The sequence below is a fragment of the Motacilla alba genome, chromosome 5 (genome assembly GCF_015832195.1).
Source record: "Motacilla alba alba isolate MOTALB_02 chromosome 5, Motacilla_alba_V1.0_pri, whole genome shotgun sequence".
Classification (NCBI taxonomy): Eukaryota; Metazoa; Chordata; class Aves; order Passeriformes; family Motacillidae; genus Motacilla; species Motacilla alba.
Window position 1 is genome coordinate 3,414,708 of NC_052020.1, and position 26,028 is coordinate 3,440,735.

The 26,028-nt window shown below is 47.2% G+C and overlaps 1 protein-coding gene across 4 annotated transcripts in view; it reads right to left on the reverse strand.

Annotated features, from left to right (window-relative positions):
* BDNF (brain derived neurotrophic factor) overlaps positions 1 to 24,601 on the reverse strand; it is a 40,885-nt gene extending 16,284 nt beyond the window's left edge. The window contains exon 1 of one of the 4 annotated variants that reach the window (XM_038139345.1): positions 23,688 to 24,601. In XM_038139345.1, coding sequence (XP_037995273.1) covers positions 23,688 to 23,690 — 3 coding nt within the window. In that variant the 5' untranslated portion in view covers positions 23,691 to 24,601. Of the gene's footprint in view, positions 1 to 4,591; positions 4,985 to 5,439; positions 5,735 to 22,879; positions 23,174 to 23,687 lie in introns of those variants that run through there. The other 3 variants (XM_038139343.1, XM_038139342.1, XM_038139341.1) reach the window with 3 other exon arrangements.
* Between the last annotated feature and the right edge of the window lie 1,427 nt (positions 24,602 to 26,028).

A 26,028-nucleotide genomic window follows, 5' to 3' on the forward strand; every position in this document is an offset into this window, starting at 1 on the left:
TCAGTGCACATACCAGAAAGGTTGAGGCTGATGTGGAACTCCAGTGAGCCAAGAACAGTTTTTCAAACTCTAGCTTTGTATTACAGCTCTCATGCACCCTGATATGGTATAAGCAGTTTGCAGTTGCCTCCTGACTTGTGACAAATATCCCTGCATCACAGTTTCTCAGTTTCCCACAGGAGAATTCTGCTCCCTCAGAAGTTTTGGATTAAGCTCTTATCCGAGTCCCACTGACAAGACTTCAAATATTTTAAGAAATTTAAAAAACCATCACCTGGGAAGTAATACTGTACATGCAATTAACTAGCGGGTCGCATTTTTGGGGCTCTGTGAGCTGATGTTATCAGCTCTAGGTTTAGTTGTGTTGGTTTGCTTATTCCAGTAGGCATTTGATAGCTGAGAGCTAGCAGTTATAAAAGCTCCAAAACATAAAGCTCCTGTGTCTCTAGGAGTCAAACAGAAATAACTGAACATGAGATTAGTTCAGGGGGTAAAAAAGGCTCATTGTTTCCCTCTGTAATCAGGAAACAAATTAAGTAGGGAACACTGCTTTTCTCACAAATGCTGAGGAAGAAACTGCTATAGCAGCTTGATGTACAAAACGAAAAAACAAGGAGCAGATACTAGTGTATTCCATATCGTTAGATTTGAGATAGTAATAAATAGCTACATATTCAACTTAACTTTGATACTTAATTTTTAAATTGAGAAAATTCTCAATCTAGTGAAACCATTCTAAAGGCTGCTGAGTTCATATATTTGGGGAAATCACTTTTTTTTCTATTCCAGCAAATATATACTAAAGGACAGTCCCCAACAAGTAGACTTCAAAGATGGGATAGGGAACAAACCAACCTTCAACTGAACTCAAATCCTTAAATCCTAATTCTATATTTGTGTAGTCTTTACAAAGGCTATGGAGCCTCAGCAGCAGCTGCACCGAACTCTTATAAATTTGACTTGGAGATACTTATTTAGGTGCAGTCTAATTTAAATTAGCAAATGCTTTACTGAAAGTGATGCTTCTTTGCTTACCTACTTAAGCCACACAAGGAAGACTGTATAAAACTTAGTTACCTGCATCACTAGAACAGGATTCACAGGTAATCATCAATTACAAGGCTAAAAAATCTGCACTCATACACTAAATCTATACTGTGGAGTAAGGACTGGGATTAACTCATTTTCAAGGTGCAGGCTCCCTTGCCAGAGGCAGCCTGAGCACCCCGTGTGGTTTGTACATCTCTAGGTGGCAGCAGCTGCTCAGATTTTGAGATACTGTAAGATGCTTATCTCAAACTTAGCAACCAGTATCCTTCCATCCTCCTAGAATCGCCTTTCCAAACGTGAAATGTGACCCCCTCCCCCATTTCTTCATAATTTATAGTAGTCTGTAGCCGAGTCACAAAGATTTCTGCATTTTCCTAACCAAGTACACAAAAAAAGAAATGAACTGCCAAAGGATTGAGGTAATTTATAGCATAAAGCATTGAGAGCTTCTAGTCGATCAAAGGACTCAGAGAAACAAATATAAGAACAATCATGCCTTCTGTTCTCTACAAATGCCACGGCCAGAAATAACTGTCCTAATTAACTGGTTTCAGAAAATGACTTCTCTGAAAAATACAATATTCTTACCAAGGAAAGTATATGACTGCTACAGCCTTATGGCAGCTGTCAGCAGGGCATGAAAAATCACTAAAGGAAGTTTCCTTTTGCTTCCTCTGGTTGTGCGTGATACTCATCTTTAGACAGCTGTATCTATTAATGGTGCCTAAATGATGCTGTAAGGGGACATTCCAGTACCCCTGGTATCAGTGTTACCAAGAATTACAATCACATCAGGCCAGTACCATCCCAGCCAACCTCTGTTCACTGGTTATAAAGGGCAGACGTTGTACCTGAGATGAGGTTGGCTTTTTTTCTTTTTGGTAAGACTGTTGCCTGGTCAGTCATGCCCATGGCATTTCCAGTATTCCAGGAAGTTTTGTGTTCACTGTTGCTGTTGGGTGTAGCAGTTGAACTCCACCAGTCCACAGCTGCCTGACAGTGAGGTCCTGACTGTTGAAAAGGAGAAAAGGCTGAGGCTGACCCTACAGATCACCTACACTTCACACATAAGACTGTTTGCCCTGTTCCACATGGACAACTCCTGCAAACAGTGTTCCTCCCTGGAGTGTTCAGCATCTGGAATTAGTAACATGCAAGTTTAGGGTACCATGGCAGAGTTGCCTGTATGCACTGTGTAGCAAAATCTGTTATTTATTGTTTGTATTACAACAGCGTTGTTGAGTTCTCGTTGGGTACCAAAAGAGCAGATAGTCTTGCCTATCTCTGCCTCAAAGAGCCTGCAGCCAAAGGTAAGACTGAATATGATAAGGAAACAAAGTAAGATTTGTGAGCTGACAAACAGGGGCACAGCCTACCAGCCCCATCCCAACTCATGTACCAAGCAGTTCACCCAGTGCACACCTGTGCTGCTTCCTGATGGGCTATCACAGCATCCAAGGGCTGTTACAGAACCTTCCCTGCTGGAACTGAAGACAGTAGGTTACTGGTTAACAGTTCACTTCAGCAACACACAAAAACAGCTTAGCTTCAGTGCCTTTAAAAGCTTCCTTTTAAAGGGTGTTTACAACTAAGGATTACCAAGAATGCCAGTGTGCCACTGATCTAAGAAATGATTTCGAGTTTCCCAATTAAGCAGCATTTCAGCTATTTAGAAGAAATGAAGTGCTCACAACACACACTTGAAAACAGGTCAAGACAAGTTGGCAATTAACCTATTAAAAGCACATATCTTTCTCTAGTGGAGCCTCCAACAATTCACACAATGCCTCATGTGAGATTTCTAGTGTAGGCATGGGGCACATTCTTAGAAGAACTTGTCAGCCTTTTATACAAACCAGGAAGGCAGGTATGATAAATACCTTTTTTTTTTAATAGGACCATACTTATTGCACAAGTCAGTCACTTGTTTCTCCTCCTCATGCAGTGCTTACCCATAGAAGGGTTGAGAGCATCTCCTTATTCCAAGATCTCCTTACTTCAAGTTTCTTGTGACCTGCTTTTAAATGTGCACTCCCTGAGAGAATTATTATCTGAGTGAAATGTGCAGCTTCTGTGTTTTCCTTACAGCAACAACAGAGTAAGAGTTGCACAAATGCTTCAGCAACTGCAAGGACTTTTTAAGTGCAGCCACTTTCAGCTCAGCACTATCATGTATACAAAGGTTTTAAGCAAAAGCACAGAACCTTATTTTCCCCTATATTTTTTTTTACATATTAACGAGCCTTTAAAAACCTTTGCATCTGTGCACTACATTTTGTAATATTCCAGCGTATTGCAGTACTTCCCGAGCACTACTGTTGCAACATAATGCCTTGCTGCTTAACAGCTTGAAGTTACACTTTTTTCAGTTTAGTCTTTCCCTGTCTAAGATAAAAGTCCTTTCCCATCTTGCTCCACCATTATATCTGGATTATTCAGATAAAATGTGCTTCAACTTTCTGACCTGGTTTACCCCGATTTCACAGCCACATAACAACAGGATCTACCCTGCAGTTCCAGAAAGCAGAGAGCATTTGCAACATGAACAGAAGGCACACTGCTGACAAATGGGTTTTCCCAGACAAGGTTCAGTGAAGCTGAATATTAGTGGTAGTGCTACAGCAGAAAATAGATGTGTTAGAGTTGAAACCGAGGCACTGCTTTGCTCTGAGACCCAGGTGAGGGACAGCACTCATTCCTGCAGAATATCACTGTCTGTCTTCTCCCTTCCCCGGCTCTGTTTACACAGCCAGTGCCTTGGAACTCTGCACACAGGAAGCTGCAGCATTCCCCAACAGCTGCTACCTCCTCTCACATGCCAAACTACAGGATCCGCAGCGTGCCTGACGTCAAGAGCATCCCCTCTGCTGACATCCTTCCATCCCCACACCAACCCTGGGCCATCACTGGGCTGGAGTTTTCACCTGAGGGCTTGCAGACAGCAATCAGCTTTGTAAGCAGAGCCTACGATTTACACAAACACACTACCCAACACAAAAGAGCAGGCAATATGATGATCTTCTTACTTAGGACAGCCACTCGTGTTAACAAAGTCCTCACTTTTGCGACCAAAAAGCCATTAAAACTTGGTGCTGTGAAAGTTCCTCCTGCCCACAAGCCGACGGCTCATTATCTAGCCCTTTGCTCGTATCTATAGACAACCCAGGAAATTCATTTTATCTATTTATCACCATGAATTAAAGATTACAGAAATACTGGCTTAAGAAAAATGTATTGCCAGGATAGATTCTTTGCATTCATTAGAACTGTGTTACTAGAAACATAAATAAGTAATGACTATTGATCTTGCATAACCTCAGAACAGCAAACTACAATAAACTGAGAGGAAAGGGACAGATCTTAACTGGAACACACAAACCAAGACACCAACAGCACCTCTTAAAAACAACCAAGCAAAGCAAGCGCGGCCCACAGCTGTGACACCTCATGCTTTTAATCCCAGGGGGAAAAAAAATTTAAAATCTGTGGGACAGCACAAGGTTCCCAAAGTATTAATTAAACCTATGCCGAACAAATTTACCATTTAAGCCCAGGGTTTTTTTCTAGGTGCGGGCGTGTCTGACCCCGGTATGAATCCACAACCGGTGGGTCGAGGCCAGTCGCTGCTCCTTCCCGAGCCCCGACACCTCCGGCCGCTCACGCCGCCGGACCCCCTCCGTGCGCCGCCCTGCCTTCCCTTCGCTGCCGGCGGCACCCGGCGGGCTGCCCGCACCCGCGGATGCTGCAACGGGACGGGCAGAGGAGCAGGCGCCCGTGGCACCGGGTCCCGGAGACGGTGCTGGGCATGCTTCACATTCCAGCGACGGTCCAGCTTCAACAAGTGCATCGCGCCCCTCCCTGACGGCGCCCGGCCCTTCCCGCACCCCGGCTGCTCCGCGCCGCCCGCCCCACGGCCGGGCCCCGCCGCTACCACTGCCGCCCCACGGCCGGGCCCCGCCGTTGCCGCCCCCCCGGGCCTCGCCGCTCCCCCGTCACGGCCGGGCCCCGCCGCCGCCGCCCACGGAGAGAGGAGGCCGGGCCGCCGCCCCGCCGCGCGCCCGCCGCCAGGGGGCGCGCCCCGCCGCCCGAGGGCCCCCGCCGCGCCCCGCGCCGGGCGCCCGCCGCCGTCGGGGAAGCGCCGCCGGGCCCCGCGCTCCGCTGGCCCCGCTCCGCCGGCGGCGCGCTCCTCTTCCCGCCAGCCCCGACAAAAGCCCCGCCGGGCACCGGCCGCACCGACAGGTGCGGGAACAAAGAGGCGCAGGGTGCGCCGGCCCTCGCCCGCCCTTACCGCTCCCCGACGCCTCTCGCCGGCCGGCGCCCGCCCGGCTCCGCAGCCGCCCGCACCCCCTGCCCCCGACCCCTTAAGTTTCCTGGCGGGGCGCCGCGTACCTTGTCGTCCACACAAAGCCTGTCCGGGTCCCCTCCGGGAAGTCACATCCTCTCCCGGGCGCCCAGTCCCACCGACCGCCTCCCGCCGCCTCGACAACACAGGCGGCGTCTCAAGTGTCTCATCAAAGCTTTATGAGGGGCGGGAGGGCAGCGCAGCCGGATCCCACACTCCCGCCGCTCAGCCGGAGCCTCCCGGCCCAGCCCCGCCGCCTTCTCCTCGCCGAGCGGCTTCGACCCCGGCCGGCGGCTGCGGCGGCCGTAGGCACCGCGCTGCCCCGCTCCGAGTCTCCGCACCGCCTCCCGGCCCCGCCACCGCCCCCGCCCCGCCCGCCCGGCCCCGCTCCGCTCCGCCGGGTATTGGTTTACTCCGCCGGGTATTAAGCAAGCCCAATCCATTTAAATATCGCTCCCGCGCTGACCTCTCCGTAGTTCGCCTATTAAGAATGCAATCAAGATAATAACAGACATTGCTTATTAATGAGCGCCCCAGGTAACGTTACACCGGTGACTTTCTACAGGCGCCCAGCGGGAGCTCAGTCCCAGCGGTCCCGAGGCGGCTCTGTCCGGGACGGGACCGAGACCGGGACGGGACCGACAGCGGGGCCGCCCGTCGCATCAGCACCCACCGGCGGAGACGGGGCCGCCGACCGCGGAGCCCGGGGATGTCGGGCGGAACGGCCGGCTCGGCTCTGCCCGGCCGCCCGCGGGGTGCATCCTGTACCCCCTGACAAAAATCTGTTTTGGTCATCTCCTCCTCCTGCGCGTGCAGCAAGTATAGTAAATTATTGATAATGGAAATTGAATGGCGGGGGCAATAATGGTATCCCCTGATTGACTGGCTCCATTTGATCTCGGTAAAGACAGAGAGATGGCACGCTCCGGGCTGGGCTGGTTTCGGCGAGCGGGAGCGCACACGTGTGCTGGTGGCAGGAGCGAGCTGTGGGAGAAGAGCTGGCTTCACCCCCTGCCCGGCATGGGCAGGGGCAGCCTCGCCTCTTGCCTTTCCTCTTCCCTCACAGGCGAAATTGGAAACAGCTGATTTCAGAAGAAGCTAGCACAACTCTTTCACGAACTGGTTAAAAAACCACATATTATTCTACACCTCAAAGCCTGACTGCCATCTAATTTGCAATTAATTCCAAAGGCCCATTTACTCCACGCACTTGTGAAAATTTATTTATCCTAGAAGAAATGTGTGCAACTCATTGCTGCCCTCAGTCTGATTGCCTGTGTGCTTTTGCTATGAAACACCTGCATTTATCAGTAAAGAAAATAACCCAGGTGTTTGAAATTCGAGTACACCTAAGGCCTTCCATATAAATCAGCTTTTAATATATATTAAAGGAAAGATTCCTGGTGGTTAATAACCTTTACAGCTTTAAGAGCTTTTAAAAAAAATCATGCTTGAGTACCACATTGCCATCCTTCTTGCACTTGGGGGGATTGGTTTTGCGTGTTTGAACTAAAAATGTCAGTGAGCGTGAAGACTGTTCTACCTCTTTTTGTCTCAGTGTTTTCCAGTCCAAATCTATCCAATTTATGAGAAAGGAGACATTTTTAAAGCCTTCATTAACAGCCTGGGCCTGAGGAATCATGTCCAGCCCTTGCTGGCTGATGGATAGTCACTAATCCAGGTAGCTCTTCAGGCCAAGTCTTGCTCTGCTATTTCTGTGTTATTCAAATTCTGCCATTGGGGATACATCAACCATTCCTTTCCCCACTCTGATAGACCAGTATAAGCTTATAACTCCCAGCAGCAATGCCAGGTGGATGTTCCAGAGGTGTTTCAAACCCATGGTCGTACCTGGAATTTGCAAAGTTAATGTGTGTATTTTATTTTTCTGTTTTAGCCTTCACTCCACCGTAACGTTTAACTTTCCAGGTATGACTGTGTTAGCGTGGGTGCCTGATTTCACCAAGGCAGCACGTTTTCAGCAGCCTTTCTGCACAGTCACAAAATAGCACAGTTCCAATATTCCGTGTTTATAAGGTGGTGTGTGCAAGTATTTGGATGATCTACCAGACAAGTTAAACAGCAGCAGGAGAGGCTATTTTAATCAGCTGTAATGCAATACATTGCACACTTGTTATTCCTGAGGAAAGGCTCTTCTGCTAGGACACTAGACATGCAGATGAGCAGCAGCAAATATCATGCTTTAGAAACACTGCTGGCTTTTTCTCAGGTGTGAAGGAGAAGGGATATACTCTGAAAAAATCTGCTTGCAATCAGAATTTTTTTTTAAATTTTGGAAAGGAAGCATGTTACAGACAGCCTGACAAGTCCTCACTCTGTGGGAAGCACTTCAGCTCAGCTCTGCTGAGAACATGAGGACCATTAATTCCATGCAACCATGAAATTCCCACTTTTCTCTGCTACAAACGTGTTGCCTTTTGCATCATTTTCCCAGGGAAGAGGTGTGGTCAGAGGAGCTGCTGTTTCTTGCTGGTGTAATCAGCCCTTGGAGCATTATTACCAGCCAGTGCTTGATTACTCAGAAAATGAAAAATAGCGTAAATAATTACTTGTTTGGATTTTTAATGCACATGCAAGCTGGGTTCCATATTGTTAAATCAGACCCTGACTTCCAAGAGAATTTTTATGAATGAACCCCCAAAAATTGTGTCTTCAAGGTATTAGTTTGTGAAGCAACTGATAGTCCTGGGGACATGGGGACACTGCTCTGGTTGGAGCTCCACTCCTTAGTCCATAAAATGCACTATAAATTTGGAGGTTACACGAGCCATCCCCTTTGGGATTTGTGGGCTACACTGGATGCAAAAGTCAGGCATCCCAATGTTTTCTGGGTAGACCCAAAAGGAGTTCTCTCTTGTTGTGCCTTCCAGCTATGTTTTCCCCATCTGGATTGTACAGATGTCACATGTAAGAGGCGCTTGAAAAGAAAGTCACACCACAATTGCATGGGGAAGAAAAGGGCAGGCAGATCCTTTTCTGGTGGTTTCAGATAATTCCGTGTATCAAGCCTCTTGGTCCTGTCCCAGTATGCCCACTTTAAGCATTCACCTTGGAACCAAGTGTTTTTTCTATTCATGATTAAGTAAAAAAATTTTTTTGCATACACAAATCATACTTCACCATTCTCCAAACAGCAGCAGGGAAAGAGTATGAGTTGTTAATCAATAAAATGTTGATTTATCCCTGAAGTAATATTGCTTGCAGGAGGGTAATTCCATTGCTTTTTCCTGAATTCAATTTATACTGTAGCATAGGCACTAATGATGGTGTAGATACTATATGGGCACACCTGGTTCTGTCTCAGTGGAGGTTATGCATTACAGTGATTGATGTATGAGGTCCAAATTTACTGATAAACTAATTATATGATAAAGTAGTTTGTGGGGGCTCTTAAATTCCCCCATTGCAATTGTAGGAGAAGCAATAAAAAAGTCAATATTTGAAAAGAGTAACATTCATAAAAGGTACATAATTAGACAAAAGGCAGCGGGCGATTGAGTCTCCCCTCCCCCAGACTGTCTTTACACTCCCCATTTTATTAACGTAGTATCTTGGCCTGTTTTTGAATGAGAAAAAGGTCAAGAAGCTGTCATTTGGAATTCTTCTCACTTGGCTGTCAGGAAATATAAACTAATCCTGATTACAAAAAGGACAATGCTATTGATGTACTTGGGTTTTGATGCTACAGGGGTTTTTTTCTGTTTAAAATTTTAATTGGCTGAAGTAATTCCTTATATCATTACAAGCATTTTATATTTGATTATGTTTATTCATGTTTCCTAGTTACCTTTATTTGCTATTTTTTTCACATTATAGAGATGGAAAATTCATGGAAATAAACTTTTCCAACTCCAGCAATGCTAAGAATTGCAGTGGATTATATAAACAAGTTATATACACAGCCAGGGTTGCAGACATGGTGCATCTGTAGGATGACTGGGCTATGATGCTGCTCTACAATGATTCAGTGGCTGCGGCACACACAAGAGAGCCCTTCATGCTCCACACCAACATCAGTGTACTGGACAAACTTCAGCATCTCTGAGGACCAAAGCCAAAGTCTGCGTAACTTTGTAAAATCTTCATATTTTAGAGGCTTTGACTGAGAGATAATGAGAGAAAGATGATGACGGTCACTTGCCCACCTTTCCCCTTGCATTCAGGGGTTGGCCAAGCTGTGGGCACAGCCCCTCCCAGCCCTCAGTGTTGTGTGTCAACGCCCTGGGGCTGGTGGCTCTTGTGTCTCACAACCCCAAGGATTACATTGGTTCAGCCTACAGAGTTGCTGCTGTTCTGGTCTGCAAGCAGCTTGCTGGGTGACCAGAACAGAACCCTTACAGTGCCTTAAATAGTGCAGGGTAGCTGCTCTTAATTTCAAGTATAATTTCACCTTCAGTGAACAGCATTTCTTGAGAGGCCTTGCAGCCTCATTTTAGCAGGGAAAGTATTAAGTGAAACAGCAAAGATGGGAATACAAACCCAGAGATCTTAGACATGGTTTGTAGGCTGCATGTACACAGGATAAAGCAGGAAAACCTACTCTTCGAATCACAGGCACCAAAACCACAACATTTTTCCTGGAGAAAATACCACTTAATAGCTCAGAATTGTCACCCTGCAGCTACAGCAAAAGCGACTTTAAAACTCTAACCAACAATTAAAATAATTGTTTTCTTCTCATGTCTGCTAAAGGTATGCCAGCTTTCCATCCCATGACAGGATCTGTACCCTGAATCTTGTCCAATGCCTTCTTATCAGAGATTTCAGCACAATTTATGTGCATGAAACCACTTCTCTGACAGAGTTCTGTGGTAGGTGCAGATGAGCCTTTTGCAAACAAGGAAATGCATGTGTCTATCACACATACATCTATTAAGCTGCTCATGAACATACTTGTTTGGTGAGCATGCCAGATCTAGGTTTGTTCCTTGCCACTGCTCATGTAGTTGTCTCTACTGGCATGAAGTGTTGTAGAAATAGAACGTGTGATATGTGGCAATTACCACCTGCAGTGACATGCACACAAACACAAAATGCTCCCTATCCAAACCTCTAGGCTTTTTTTGGGGGGTTTTGCATGAACTACATGCACTGCTTCGACAGAGGGACTCCTCAAGTACTCGTGAAGGGCTGGGGGAAGCCAGGAGGATAACTCACCCTTCCTTCTGACACCTGGTCCCATGGCCAGTGTCCAGCCATGCCAGGTTTGCCCCACACTGTGGGGTGCAGGGCAGCTGTTGAGGATGATGGCACAGGAAAAAAAAAAAAAGGTGAGAACAAGAAAAAAAAAGTAAGGAGAGGATGAATCCAACCTGAAACATTAAAAATTTGGTTTCTCATTTCCTGATGCTTTGACATTCACTAAAGCTGACAATTCATCTCCTGAATGTCTCTGCCTTACTGCTGTTGTTTTGGAGGCATTAAACACCCACTACCCAAGCAAAGAGGAAAGTATCTGGGCTGTGCCCAGGAGTATCCAGTGCACCAGGTGTCTGGCGTGTGCTGCCTGAGCCTCCCTCTGTCACCTCTGACCCTTCTGCTAACAGCCCAGCCAAGGCTGCAGCACAGCAGACAGAAAAGAGGGCATGGGACAAGAACAACAAAAATGCAGACTCTGAGGGAGCAGCAGACATGGGAAGGGAGAAGAAAATCCCCTCTTCCCCAAAGAGGTTGTGTGTGATTCCTTGGGATGATGGAAACCTGAGCCAAGCATGGAAAGGTTAGATGAAATGCACTCCTGTGACGAATCAGGCCATTGGAGCTCTAGGATTAAAGAAGAACTGAAAACTGTTGGTGTACTTGTGGGTGAAAGGTGTTGGGATTGGCTCATCTCTCCTTTCCTCTAAGTATTCAGTGGGTTTCAGTTAGATGCAATATAGTGGATTATTTTTAATATTTAAAGGCATCAGATTCCAAGGGGTTTATAAACTTTGCCAGGCATCGTATCAGAACAGGTTTATGCCTTAGCAAACTCTGCTCAGTGCATAACTTTTGACAGCCTATTTTGAGTGTGTGATAAAAATATGCAAGCCCCAAAATCCCAGGTCCACAGCCCTCTGAATGCTCTTTTGCAGCTTACTTCTATTGAAGCAACAAAGATCTCTGGCATCAAGCTCAAGCACTGCCTTGGCCAGGTGCAACAGCTCAGCGATACTGCCCGAGGGTGATGGGTGATAAGGGATCTGCAGTAAGCAGTTGGGGAGGGGAGGTGGAGATGGAGCTTGGCACCAGGGCCAGTGGCTGTCCCAGGGTGCCCACCACCCACAGGGTCCTACTCTGCTTGAAGCTGGCAGGAGGGATCCTCCTTAGGTGCACAGAAATCCTTGGGAATGCAAAACATGTGTAAACATTAAATAGTTCTGCTGGCTCTCCTGCTCTTCAGGACTTTCATGTTAACATACTTTATGCTGCACTTAGATGGTTGTCTTCATCTTTCCGAATGGGTTAAGGTACTTTGGCTCCATCCCTTTTCAAAGCAGAGCCACATCAATGCTTTAAACAAGCTGATGTGTTTAAAGATAAATTCAGGATATTTTTTCTTTAAATACAATATTGAGCTAATTGAGCTATTTCACCTAAGAAACAAAACATAAGAGTTCAAATTATTTTCTATGTTAACCACCTAAAGCATTAAAGGGAGAAGTATCTGCAAAACAGTTGATATTTTTGTTAATTGCAAACTAAAATTATCAATGCAGCAATAGACATTAAAAAGAGCCCTCCAAATGAAACTCAGACCCCATTAGGTTCTCCTCCTCCAGTCACTGTGACTTGTGGCTCAAGAAACAAGTACTGGATTCCTCACATTAAAGCAAAAGTTTCCCTTGACTAAAACATTTCATTTGTATGGTGTAATTTCTGCATGTAGAATACATTGTTAATCCTTCGGTAATTTAATGGCTGGAAGCACGTTATGTGTTACTACATTCCCCTCTAGAGATCAGTGGGCAGCCACATATCTGCCCAGGAGTTCTCATTTGTCCAAGAGAAAGCAATGGTCTACTCATCCATGGCAGAGGGGTGGTGCTCACCCACTCCTCAGGGCGTGCTAATATGCAAAAAATGCAACAAAGAAGGTGCAGTCCTCACTTCCTCTGTCCTCCCACTGCAACACCCAGCTCCAAGGAGCAGGTATTGCACAGGGGCTGTTATTAACTCTGCACTGGCCAGATGAAATTATTTCATTGACTTGCATGGCAGAATTGCTTTAAATAGTGCCAGTACAGCTGGGCTTTTGGTACTACTATTAAAACATTCTTTTCCTCCTCACTAACACAGCATGGGGGTAGTTGGAGTCATAGCTGGTTCTCTCTCTACAGCATGTGATGTGCTCAGACTATCATTTACAGATGCAGAGAGAGGGGAACAAAACACAGTGGATGTATGACTACTCAGGAATTCAGAAATCCTGAAATATGGATCCACAAAATCAATACAAATTTTAAGCTATTTTAAAATAACTTTCCTCACGTTCCACACCATTTCTCAAAAGGGGAAACATATTGATTTCTCTGCCCCAGCCTGCACAAGGTCAGGGTGGCTTTTGAGGGGTAAGGGATGGTTGGGTGGGCACGTCCAGCAGTGGAGATAGGGTCACCACCACAAACCTCATTTGAATATAATCTTAAGCAATCCTGCATTCTAATGCTCAAAGGCCCTGTATTTTTAGTGTTGGATATGACACAAAGAATACCCAAGTAAAATTTACCCCTGGCTTTGGCAAGACATTTAGTAGGGCCTTGGTGGTTCAGGACTTGTGCCATTAGAGTATAAACTCATAAACAACATAATATACATTTATTTTCTGGACAATGTTTATTTTTCATGTAGTTTATTCATCTGAAATGTAAATGCTTACAAGGGAGTATTTTAAACACCTCTTTGTATTTCATTAGCTGGCTGTTTAATCTGCTATAATTCATTGCAAATTGCAGTTGTACTATATGGCCTCATGGTGCCTTTACTTATTTGAACATAAACACCACTGAAGTCAGCAGGAATGCAAAGTTTTTAAATCAGAAGGGAGCCAAATGGTAGGTTTTCAGCAAGGACTTTGCACCAAGGCATTAAACCCCTTACTTTAGTCTTTTGTTGTTTCAGTTTGATGCTTTACCCTGCTATGTGCTCCAAGCAGAATAATTTTCCCTTACAGGCATGTATAGCTCCTTCCCCTTTGGTTTCTTAATTTGGGTTAGATCCCATAATATGAAAAATATACTCAGATATTGCACCTAGAGCACATTGATGAGACCCAAAGAGCTCTTCTGTGAAGGGAATTAAGATCAAAAAGAATGTGGAATTTAAATATTCAACATTTCTTCTTGGATATGAAACAGAAAAATTGTTTTGATGCAAAAGTTCTTGTGACAGAATACGTTACTTAGACTCTGAGACCATATTACGATAAAATGCCTTTTTTATATAGGAATTGCACTCCTTCATATGGAAATTATGACATTTTGTCTATTGCCTCTTAATACAAATGTTTAAAGGATCTGTTAAAATATTCTTTTAAGAAGTTGTATCAAGATAAAAGAAAGTAAATAAGAGCCAGTACAATTTTCAGGCTTATTTCTGATTAGTTTCTTGGTTTAGACCCCATTAGCTGCCAGAAAATTCCACCAATTACCAGAGCTGAGGAAACATGACTGACACCACAGTTCACTTTGCAGTTAGGGTTTGCTGTGCTTTAGTTAGACCCTCACCCTGGCAAAAAAGGAACACTGTGTTAATTCCATGAACTCATGGGCTAACAGGGAAAAGGGCTCAGCCTGAGTGCTGACACACATGAAAGACAAGCAGATGAAATACGCATTCTCATGGTCTGACAAACTGGTACTAGACCTTCATCTACATTTAGCTGATCGATTTCTAACAATTCATCTTTACTAACACCCCACAAAAAGCATGGACTGGGAGGGTGGTGGACTGCTTCCCCCACCAAGGCTTCAAGTAAAGGGGGCAGGACACTTGCAGATGGCTGAGGGATTGCCAGATTGCCTGTTGGGAAGGCAAAGGCAAAGGGAAGAGCCTTCACCCTGTGCTCTTCCACACTAGGCAAGACTCACTGCTATTTCTTTTCCATCCAAGCACTGCTCCCCTAGTGTGGGAGGGCTCCAGCCAGGACTCTAGCACTCTCCATCCCTTCTGCTTGCCCTTCCCACACCTCCTCGCTGGCAGAGTCCCATGGGGGTCCCAGGAGCACTGCAGGGCTTCCTTGCGGGCAGGGTCTGAGGCTAGTGAGAACCCCAGGCAGCTGCCACCCAAGGGCCTCTGGAGGTTCAGGAGCTGAGTCAGTACATGGCTTTGGTCCTACCCTGTTGCTCTTGGACAGGTTGATGCATCCAAAGAAAATAATGTGGAAAGGTCCATCACCTTTGGCTTTTCTCCTGGCCTGAAGTGACTGCCTCACATTAGTCTGAATTTCTTCCCTCTCTGTCCCTACAGAAAATGAATAGGAAATTCTGGCCACTCCAAATTAACTTCCTAGATTTGTCTTTTTAAGGACTTAGCCTTTTTGTCAGATGTTTTGGCTTCCTTAAAAATTGGGAGCCAGCAGAATTTTCTTAAGGGACTGCTGCAGAAATACTTTGATGGGAAAGTAGATAAAAATAACTATTAGGAGCCAAAGGCAGTGGGCTGGGAATTAAAAGCTCATCTGAAGTCAGAGACATTTGTGTCTTTAAAAGAGATCAGAAAAAGAGGTGAGAAAAGCAGTGGGTATGCAGGGCTATGACCATGGCTGGACAGCTGACTGAGTCCAGGTGAAGGATTTGAGAAAGGAAAAACAACAGGTGGTGGGCAGGAAAGGCCTGAGAATCAGGTCTGCCTGGGGAATACCCTGTGGATAGAGTGACTGGTGCAGGAACAAATGCCACACATAAAGAAAAGAGGTGAAACTATGATTAAACTTCACCTCTTGCTACCACCAAGATCTTTGTGAAAGACTTAGGCACAACTATTAAGCCCCTCAAAACCCAAAACTAAGGAAAAATCCTAGAATTAAGTACTTGTTCCCTCAGAAGAGGATGAGAACAAAACCTGTGACAGAGGTTATTCATGTCACCTACAAAGGTGTTCAAAAACGGTGATCAATGATGAGTGTGCTGCAAGCACTTATAATATCTCAGTAAATAAAACCAAATTTGGGGCACAAAAAGACATTCATATGGAAAATACTGTAAGATTCACTCTTTCTGTGGATGACCAATAGATACAGTGGGTTTTTTTTTTCCTTTATGATGCAATAAATTTTCAGCAATATAATAAAGGGTATCACACTTTAGGCTACAGCAAGAGATTGGTACAGTGGCAAAAGACATTTGAGATGTATCAGCATCCACTGGAAAATTTCAAGCCTAGAATTTAGCCTCATTTAAAAACTGCTAAGTCTTTTTGTTTTCCTGGTCAATACTATATTATCAGTTATCTGTTCACAAAATTCAGCCAAATACTCTCTCAGATGGTTTTACAGACTTTTGGCGGGTGTGAGTGAACATGCATTTTACAGAGCAAACCAACACATGAGCAGCTCCAGCCTCTTGACCTCTGCTCATGTCTCTTGCTTCATCCCATTTTCAGTAGAGTTGATTTGGTTTCAAAAGGTATTTGCTGTCAGAAAACAGCGGCCTTTTTTTTTTTTCTTCTTTTCTTTGGTAGCCACCTGCTTACCTGAAATCCATTAAATCCATTGTCTTTTCATGATATTGTTTGGGTTTGAATCTGAATATTTTACCAAATGTCATTGTCATTGATGATTGCTTTAGACAGAAGTACTGAAAGCCTCTTTGAATACTCTGTTAAACAATATAGAACTCAGTTTGTGTTGAAAATACTGGAAAAAATTAATTTTGAAATGTCAAATATTTTCCCAGCTCTGTCTGCCTTGACAATGCGTGGCCTCTTCTGATTCCTGAGAGGAAATCTGAATGGGAGCTAAGTGACAGATGCAGAACTGCTTGTGGGCCACCATACAACCTCCTCCTCCTGCTGCTGTTTCAAGGGGTGAAACACGTAAAAGGATAAAGAAACCTGAATGCAGGATCAGGGCTGATGTCAATATTTTGACATTTCCATAGCTGTACATGTTTAGTGGCTCTAATATTAGAATAAAACACTGCAAGAGGTAGTATGTTAAGCTATACTGTTATGCCTTGTCTTAGACTTGAGCAGTAACCATCTAAACAGCCTCCATATTCTCTTTCCATTCTCAAATGTTTCTTAAAAACATATCCTTCAGATAAAAGATTGTGAGCTTTGTGGTTGGGTTTTGCTCGGTTTAATTGATGGCATATTTCCCCTTAGTGCTCAGAGGGGAGCTTGGTACCACCTCTGTATAGCTGCTGAACAAATGGAGGTGAAGGTGCTGGGAAGATCTGCCACACAGCACACAAGCTGCACAGGAACTTGGCTTTACTAGGGCTTATCAAAGGAACCAGCCTGACTGCTCTTCCCTCCTGTTTGCCTCTGAAGAGCACAAACACACACACAGAGAAAGGCAGCCCCCTTTCATAGACACTGCCTATGTGCCAGTTCTACTCTTGCCAAACAGATGAGAGAAAAGTTTATCCTGAAGCCTTCCCACTGCCAGGGTCCCTTCCACCTCAGCATGCCTCACCCATTTTTCTTTAACTGCTTCAATTTGCAGCTTACCATTTGTTATAATAATGGAGTCTAGGGAGAAGCTTGTGGCCCCATAAACTTTGGACATAATTTTAACTGTGTCAGCTTTAAAAAGTCAGTATCTACCTCATCAAAGGGCAATCATATCCAATGTGGGTGTCTCAAATCAATTGTGCACGGAACTGCAGCAATAATCCAACCAAACCATGCAAAGATCTTTTCTACACCCACATTTCTTAATTATCATCATGAGACTGAGGTATCTGAGACCAGATCTATAATGTTTTCTGGATGTCAAAATGCCCACACACCTTCTGTAATCCTTGTGCTACCAGCCCCCTTTCATATTGCTTTTAGCTGGTCCATCTTATTATCTACTACCATAACTTTTTACTGAATTATTCCCAAATCCCTCAAAGGCTCTGTTTAACAAAAAGAAACAACTGGTCTGATGAGACCTCCTTAACTGACAATCCTATTAACATTTTAGTGGATGATAAACCCCTCTTCATCCCTTTCAGAAATGAACCATTTTACTTATAGTCAGGGAAGACCTAGGCCCTTAAAAGTCTCTGCATACATTGCATCCATAAACAATGCAATTTCTTGGAAGCCTTGGGGTCTACTGTCCATTTGGAGAATAAATAACTTCGTTATTTTCACATGTGCTATAGTCAATAAGGATCTGGAATGGGAAAGTAGCGAAAATGTTATGACTTAATGAACACATTGCAAAATCATTCTTGCCAAATGTCAAAATAAATTGGAGGCCAGAGTGCATGGTTTATGCTTGTTAAATTGGGGGTTTATGTGCTATTTTGGGAAGGAAAAAAAAAAAAAAAAAAAAAAAAAAGACAGGCCACACTATGAAAAAGCAGGGGGAATAGGAAGTGTACACTTGGCCACTCATGGCAAGAGATTAGTCCACTACAGTCCCTGCACCAGTGCTCCCCACAAGAGACAACACAGCAGCCTGTGGCTGTGGGGGAACCACTTACTGACAGCACAACTGGCTCTGGCCCCAAGGCTCTGCCCCAGCCAAGGAAGGGCAGGGGCCAGGCCCCACAGCCCAGTTGGGTCCACATCCCTGCCCCTCTGGAAACACCAGGCTGTGCCAAGGTGAAAATGCATCACACCCATCAGCCCTTTCAGACACTTTTTCCATTAGGGGGACTGTGAATTTGCACTTTGCATGAGAACCATGAAGTTCAAATGACAATAGGGATCACGTGACTGGAACCAGATGTGCTTCTGCTGGAGATTTCTGTGCCATATCTGATCATTGCCACAGGTATCCCACTGATGCCACTTCTCAGCACAGAGGTGCTGAGAAGAGCAGGTTTTGCCTATATTGCAGAGAGTTTTCTGTTTGTCCAAGCAATGAGCAGCTTCAAATGTCTAAGTTTAGAAATACCTACACAGCTGAGGACCTGATCCTTTGAACACCAAAGCATGTCACAGCTATTTTCCTTTTGAGATTGCCTCAGGAAAAGACCAATTAGGATTACATGATAAGTAAAATTATTCCCATACTTACATGGTTGGGAAAATAGGTCTCTCCAACTGCATATTCAAAAGGAGATCAAAGCAACATTGTTCTTTTGCAGTTAGATTTTGACTTTTATGTTTTTCCCCATTATGTGACTGTTGCAGCAGCACCAAGAGGCCACAGGCATGTGCTTCTAACTTCCCCTCTACATCTAGTAACGGGAGTGCCATGAAAGTGCCTCTATTTCTGGCTGCCTGCATGAAAATGTGTGGACACATATATGTGGCTTTCACTTATTTTACTTCACGACACAAGGAGGGAGGGAAAATCTTTTTCATACACCTACATCTATCACAAAGCAACTAAGAATAGAAGCAATATTGAGACAGATGGAAATGTTAATGGTGACAGCTCACAAGCAAGAATCACACATTTGTGAAATAATGAAATGGGTGGGCAGTTGTTATATGAACTCCATGTCAGTCGGTATGTTTTCCTGGCTATAATTTTGCAGAAGTATGTCTCAGAGATATTTTCAGTTCATGGGAGAAGCCTGTGCCCTACCCTACACCTTGCTGCTGGCACGTAGGTGTAGGAATTCACCAAAGGTGGCAAGCAGCTTGCCAGTGACCCTGTTCATCACGTGCCCTGGGGGCTGCAGGATGTTCCCTGACATTTCCCAGCCAGGGCACTTCACTACTCCTAACAATGTGGTGAGAGAGATGCAGAAAGGAAGCGTAAAAATATTTGGAAAACCAAACATGAGAGAAACACGGGATACCCACCCTTGTTCCAAAATCTTACTTCCAGGCATACAAGTATTACCTTTGCTTTGACATTTCATCTGCCCATCTTCTGCAGTCCTTATTGTTAGCTGGACTTGCTGACCACACATGAAAACAAGCATTACAAAACCAGCCCTGCATTTCTCCACTCTTCCTTTCTACCTCTCCATGCCCCAAAAGCCATCAAATCCATTTTAAGGACCACTTTGACAAGCGTGCTTTTGCTAGCCCCAGTTTCTTAGCCCCAGTCTAATGTTAGCTCAAAGGGGAGGGAGCCGTGAAAGTGTCTTTTCAGACATATTTTACCTTGCACTACCTGTCTCATTCCCAAGGTCTAGGGAATCTACTGATTTTCAACAGCTTTGATAGGTACTGTTTCTTGCAGATGCTGTTTACTGCACTTGACGTTACTATTTTTTGCCAGAGGAATGAACTAGTTCTCCTGAAATCTTAGGGATGCTCTCTTTGTCTGATTAAAAATAATTCTAGCAGCTACATCTTCAAGTGCTTAGTGGTGATTTACTACAATGATTCATGGTAAGACTTACAGCTCTGAGGAAAATCTGTCCCTTGGGATTTATCCACCTTTCCAGAATTTCTCATGGCAAGGCAACCATATGCCACTGTATTCAGGAAGCAACTTATGGTTACTGAATGGCAGCCAGTCTGCATTTTCTTAGTGCATTTCAAGGAGCTGAACAGCATTAATGTGATAAAGAAAAAAAAAGGACTCTTTGTACAAAGCCAAATGTATGCATCCAGCCACCTCAGATTAATGAAATGCTAGACATTAATCCACTGGCATATATGCCTGTGAATGCTGGCCACTAAAAATAAATAGTGAGAAATATCAGACCATTTGAAGCAGGAAATTGTTGAGCAATCCTGAAAATCAAAAGGTTATCCAAATGGTGAGCTGCTGAGAATGGCAAACTTGCATAGAGACAACGCCTGTGTCAAACATCATCTATTATAAAAACCATCTCGTGCTGGGCACAGACACCTGACAGACACCAAACCACTGAAGACAACACGCGTGGTACCAGGTAAAAGAAAACCTTAAAAAAGAGGGAAAAAAGACTGCCACACCAAAACTTTGGAGGAGGAAGACATAGTCCAAGGACACTGGCCATTTTACAGTACCATAACTGTAAGAGATGAAAGCCGGTGATGAACCACCACCTAAGCAGTGACAGCTCCTGGAGAAACAGGAGATACTAAAATCAATAAAGCTACTTGCAGATTAAGGTATGAGTCACCAGAATGGGACCAAAAAGGGCCTGTGTCATTTGTTAGCAGCCGTCCATCCCATGTGTCTCTGCAGAGAATGATTAGAATTCCAGAGAAACATGGCAACAGAGGCAGAAAGGGAAATGCTAGAGTTTTTTAAGAGCTGGCAAGAAAGTAATGGGTGCAAACTTAAAATACAGGAAGATACACAAAATTATGCATGGAGTGGAAAATTCATATAAGTAGAAGCTCCTTGACAACCTCCTAGATAACAGAAAAAAATATTTTGGGAACTGGGTAGATTTTTAGTATGGCTCATCAACCTTTAGTTCAGAGTGGATGTATTGAAATATTAGCTCTACCACATTACTTTTTCCCAAGTGAAAAAACGTCAGAGGACGTTTCATTATGAATTTAATGAGACCAGTACTGCACATCATGAGTGTTTGAGTGTCACCCAGCCTCCTGACAAAGGATGCTGCTGAGACCTGGCTCTTCTCTGGCTCCTCTCTCCTCGCTTTAAGAACTGCCTCCTGTGGCACCCTGACAGGTATCCCCAGCAAACGCAAGTTCTCCAGGTGGAAATGGAAAAATCCACGAAGGGATGCAGCCCGCACCCTCCTCCGGCCGGCTTGGGGGGTAAAGGGGAACGGCACTAAGCCAAGGCCGCCCGTAGCGCATCTCCCGGGGAGGAGAGGGGCTGCTCCCCGCTGCCCATCAGACCCCGGAGCAGACACGGCCGCAGCAGAGGCGGCAGATGACCGACTTCGGAACGAGCCCCGCGCCGGCGTCCCTCGGGAGCCGTTCTGCGCCACCTCCATTTTGGCTGCGCCGTGTCCGGTGCGGCTCCGCTGCCTCCGGCGGTGCCGTCCAGGGGTTGCCGCCGAGGAGCTGCGCTCGGGCCGCGGGGCAGAGGGGGCGGCATCCCCGGCGCCCCCATCCCCGCAGCACCGCGCCCCGTTTCCGCAGGACGGAGTCTCCCGGGGGGAGGCGGTCGCTGTGGCAACCACGGTGGAGAGCGGGGAACACGGGGGAACGCCGGCGGGGGTAGCCCGGCCCGGCCCGGCGGGCGCGCTGCCCTGCGCGGCGTCTCCGCCCTGCTGCGCGGTGGGGACACCGCCCCCTCTCCGCGGCGGGCCGGCCTCCCTCCCGCCTGCCGGGGGCTTCCCTGCCCGGCGGCGCTACGTGCGAGCGGAGCGGGAGGGAGCCCGGCGGGAGGCGGGGGCGGCGGGGCCCCGGGATCCGCCCTCCCTCGCGGCGGGCCCGGCTGCGCAGCGGGGCCGGCCCGGGTTGCTGCCGCAGGGAGGGCCTGTGACGCCGGGGGGCCCGGCCGCCCGTCCCTCGGGTCCGCCGGGCGGGGAGGAAGGGGCTCCCCGCGGCCGGGATTTCCCGGGCGGAGGAGCGCGGTGTGTCTGGAGCTGGTGGACACAGCGGGGCTCCCGGCGGGCTCTCCTGGCAGGAACGCGCTCCCCCGGCGGCGCGGGGAGCGGGGGAGGGGGCGATGCACAGCCTCCGTGCGGAGCCGGAGACCCCCTGAGCCTCTCTACCTGCGAGCGCTGCTGCTGCTGCCGCCGCTCCGCCTAACTGCTGACTTTCCAGAGCTTATTTTTAGCCCGGAGACTAAATATTATTAGCTACATTTCTACGTAGGAAGAATCGGAAGCGCGAGGAGGGGTGGGGGGAGGCACTAGAGATAGGGAGGGAGATGAGCAGAAAGCTTATCCGAATGATCTCCAGTTGGGGGGGCTGCGTTTGGGTTTCAGCCTTGCCAAACGCGCGCGCGCGCGCACACACACACACACACACATACACACACCATTAATTATAGCAAAGTAGATGCGGATATTGGATCATCAGCAATACATGCACGGCTCTCCCTTTGAGCCGTAGGTTGCGTATACAGAGGGTCAGCTAATCTCCGTGTAGGTAATGATCAGCTGCGTCCCTTTATCTGTGAAAGATCAGTCCTGCACAGTGCCAGCTAGAGCTCAGCTGCATCTCTTTAGCTATGCAAAATCAACTTGCATCCTTAGCCAGGGAGAAAAAAAAATTAAAAAAAAATCCGTCGCATCTGCTTCTTTTGGTAAAGGTCAGTTGCATCTCTGCCCAAAGCATGCACACACACATAGACGAGATTCCCAGGTTAAATCAGGCACAACTTAAGTTAACTCGTAGTTAAATCTCATCCAGCTTTTCCTTCCTTCCTTCTCTAGCCCTCACACACATCAAGCAGCCAGCAAGGTAACAAAACTAGGCGAAGAGCAGGCACCCGTCCCCGCACCACAGAGAGGGAGAGGCAGGAGCCAGAGGGGCCGCCGGGGGTGCCCCCTCTGTGCTTACCTTGGTTACAGCTAACACCACGAGCAGTGGCTAGATCGCGGAGATAAATACTGGCATTTCCCAAAGTTGACACCGTAAAAACAACCCCCGGAGCTTGCAAGACTATTTTTTTTTTTATCCCTCCTCTCTTGTTCCTATTCCAGTCCGCGCCGCTAGGAATTCAACTTAGCCCAGCTCCAGCGGGGCGAGAGGGCGGCGGGCGGGGAGGGGAGGGGAGGGGAGTGGAAGGACCGGGGGTTGGCGGGGGAGGGAAGCCGGCACCCAGTGCCGGCGGCTCCCCGCGCCCGCCGGATCGCGGAGCAATGCGGAGCGGTGCGGGGCCGGCCCGCCGTCGCTGTCCAGGGTGCTGCCGCCACCTCCCCGCTCCGCTCCGCTCCGCCGCCGCGCCCGCTGCGCGCCCGGGCCGCTCCTGGCCGCGGCCCCCGCCTGTCACGTGCCGCGGCCGCGCCGCTCCGCGCCCCCTCCGAGGCAGCCCCGAGCCCCCGGCCCCCCCGACGGAGGCGGCAGTGCCCGCCGAGGGACGGGCGAGCGCCCGGCGGCAGCCCGGCCGCCGCAGCTCCAAGTTTGTCTCTCAGACGCGCCGTTTCCATCGCAGCCCTAAATCAAAGAGCGCCGCAATTAAAGTTACACAGTCTAAAGCACAATTCTCCCGGCCTCCGCGGGTTACGCTCTTTGGCGTATTAAGTACTAGAAAGCCGAGCCCGTGGTATCAGATCCTGTCATTAAGCAACATCTCAAGCTTTTTGGTGTAGTTGTTTTGTTTCTCTCTCCAGGTATTAAAAATAAGCTTTTTTTTGTAGGTACTCACCATTGTTTCTTTGCTGTCCTGGAGACAGAAGTGGTTTAAAATCCAGTCTCCCCAACAGATGCTGGAAGGTAATGTGTCTTGTTTGAAGTCATCATGTGAGAACTTCTGCTTTGCTCAGTGGATCGCCCACCACTTGGTGTGACTTATGAATCTAATAACCCTTTGCAATATCCGCAAGCTTAAACTCTCCACCACCTTGGTGCCTACAGAAGACAGAAAGCAACTGGCAGGGAGTTTTAAAAACCTATAGATTTACGCAAACGCCTTAGCTCAGAGTCACGTTTCCCTCTGAGTTCTTACGTGATCTTAATGAATGAGAGGGGTTACCAACCAATACAGTATAAAACGTGATCGCAGCCGCCTCCCAGGAAACCGGAGCGGGACATTAAGTTCCCGAGCAAAGTCCTGGCCGGCCGGGCGCGCTACGCAGCGAGCCCTGCCTGACTCCCACCGCCCTCCTTCCACCTCCCGGCTCGCACCTGGGGCCGTGCAAGACGAGCCGGCTCTGGAGATTTACGTTCGGGACAGGTAAGTCAGCATTTGGGGGATTGTTTGTTTGTTTGAATGTCACGTTCACTGCGCTCTCACGGGAAGTGCTCCAGGGACTTGTTGCATACTAGGTCCTGCCACAAGAGGAGCATGGCACAGTTGCCAAGACGAGTTCCTTTCCGAAACCCCTGCCTTTCCCGAGCTGCAACTTCCCGCACGCTTTTCCTCCCCCTCCTCCCTCGCCGAGAGGCGCATCCCGGGGGCGGGCTGCTCCGCCGGCCGGCACTGAGCCCCTGCCGCCGCCAAGGCAGAGGGGAGGGGAGCGCATCCCCGGCATCTGCTTTTGCTCTCCCCTTCTCCCCTCGGGGCCCCAGCAGCGCCCCGGCTCCGCCCGTGATTTCTATAGCCAAGTCAATTCCGGTCTGCTTGCGTTGGGAGAACGCCCGCACACCTGGGTGCCACTGCAGCCCCTTTCCCCGAGATAGGTGGTCGAGCCCCAGGGTTACTGCTGCCAGGGCTCACAAAGTCCCCGTCACCATTTTGTCTTCGCATCTGGGGTTTATTCTCAGTGGCTGCCCCGCCTACCCGGCTCCGAGAGTCCCGCGGGAGCGGTGCGGGAAGGGCTGTGGGTGGTGGTGGGGCGGGTTTCTTTGCTTTGAAGGCGAATTGCAGTCAACTGAACCTGGACTTGCCAAAGTTTATGGGTGCTGCCTCTCATAAGGAAAAAAGAGACCAAAACCGAGGATCTCCTCGTCCACTCCCGTTCTCTTCTGACTGAATGTTGGAATTACATTTACGGGTCATTTCTCTCCCAAGCGACCGTTTCTCCCGCCCCCCAGTCCCAGGTACCTCCGCCTGGGAGCCAAAGCAAGCAGCCTCTTCCATGACAACCATCTATGTTGATCCATGCAATAACCAGCAGATGCTGCCCTAAGACTGGTACAGCTGGTACTTTCCTGCCTCGGCTGTCCTGGGGACAAGGTGTTAGAAGAAAAGTCAAGTGGCATCCAGCAAAGCTGCCCTGAGGAGAGCCACAGAACCCCCTCAGTGCATCACACACTGCCTGTGTGCCATGTGCAGGCAGAGCCTGCCTGAAAGCCTGCTGCTAATGAAACACTGCACCCGGCAGATCACCCTGTCGATGACACGGTGTCACCCGAGACACGTCCTCAAGTGCTGATCCTCAGTCAGGAAGCTGAAGTTTTTTTCCAACAGTTGGAAGTACTCGTAGTTAGTGTTAATACTGGTCAGGACCACCAGTTTTAAGTGGCATTAAAGTTGAAAAAAAAAAAAAAGCCTAAGTGTTTCAACAAGTGGAAAGACTCCAGTGAGTTTGGCTTTCTTCTAAGCAATTTGCTCCTGCCTCTTCCTCAGGGGAATAAAATAATTTGGTAGTATCTACTTTGGGTAGTAAGTTGCACAATTCACGTTTTGACTACATAAACACATATCTAAATCTTAAAGGTTTCTGACCCTATGGAGTACTCAGTGTTTTATAGAGAGAACTTTACAAAGATGCATTATCATTTAAAACATATATCTACATTATTTTAGAGCTCAAGAAACATAGTCTTTGACTGAGAAAGTAATTCCCTCTGTAGCACTTGTAAGAAAGTACTTTGCAGCACTGTTCCTCCCCTACTTCTCATTTCACTAACTTCTAGGTATCTTCATTTTCTGATGAAGGTCTCAGTTGTTAGAGATGCCCAGGGGAAACCTTTGGTGGGTCATAGTATCATATGGATGTAATAACGTTAAATTGACAACAAAAAAAATCCTTCCACAAAGCTTCCCAGGAGGTAAAGAGCAGGAAGTAGCATGGTGTCGTTTCAGCCCTGTGCAGATGCATTTT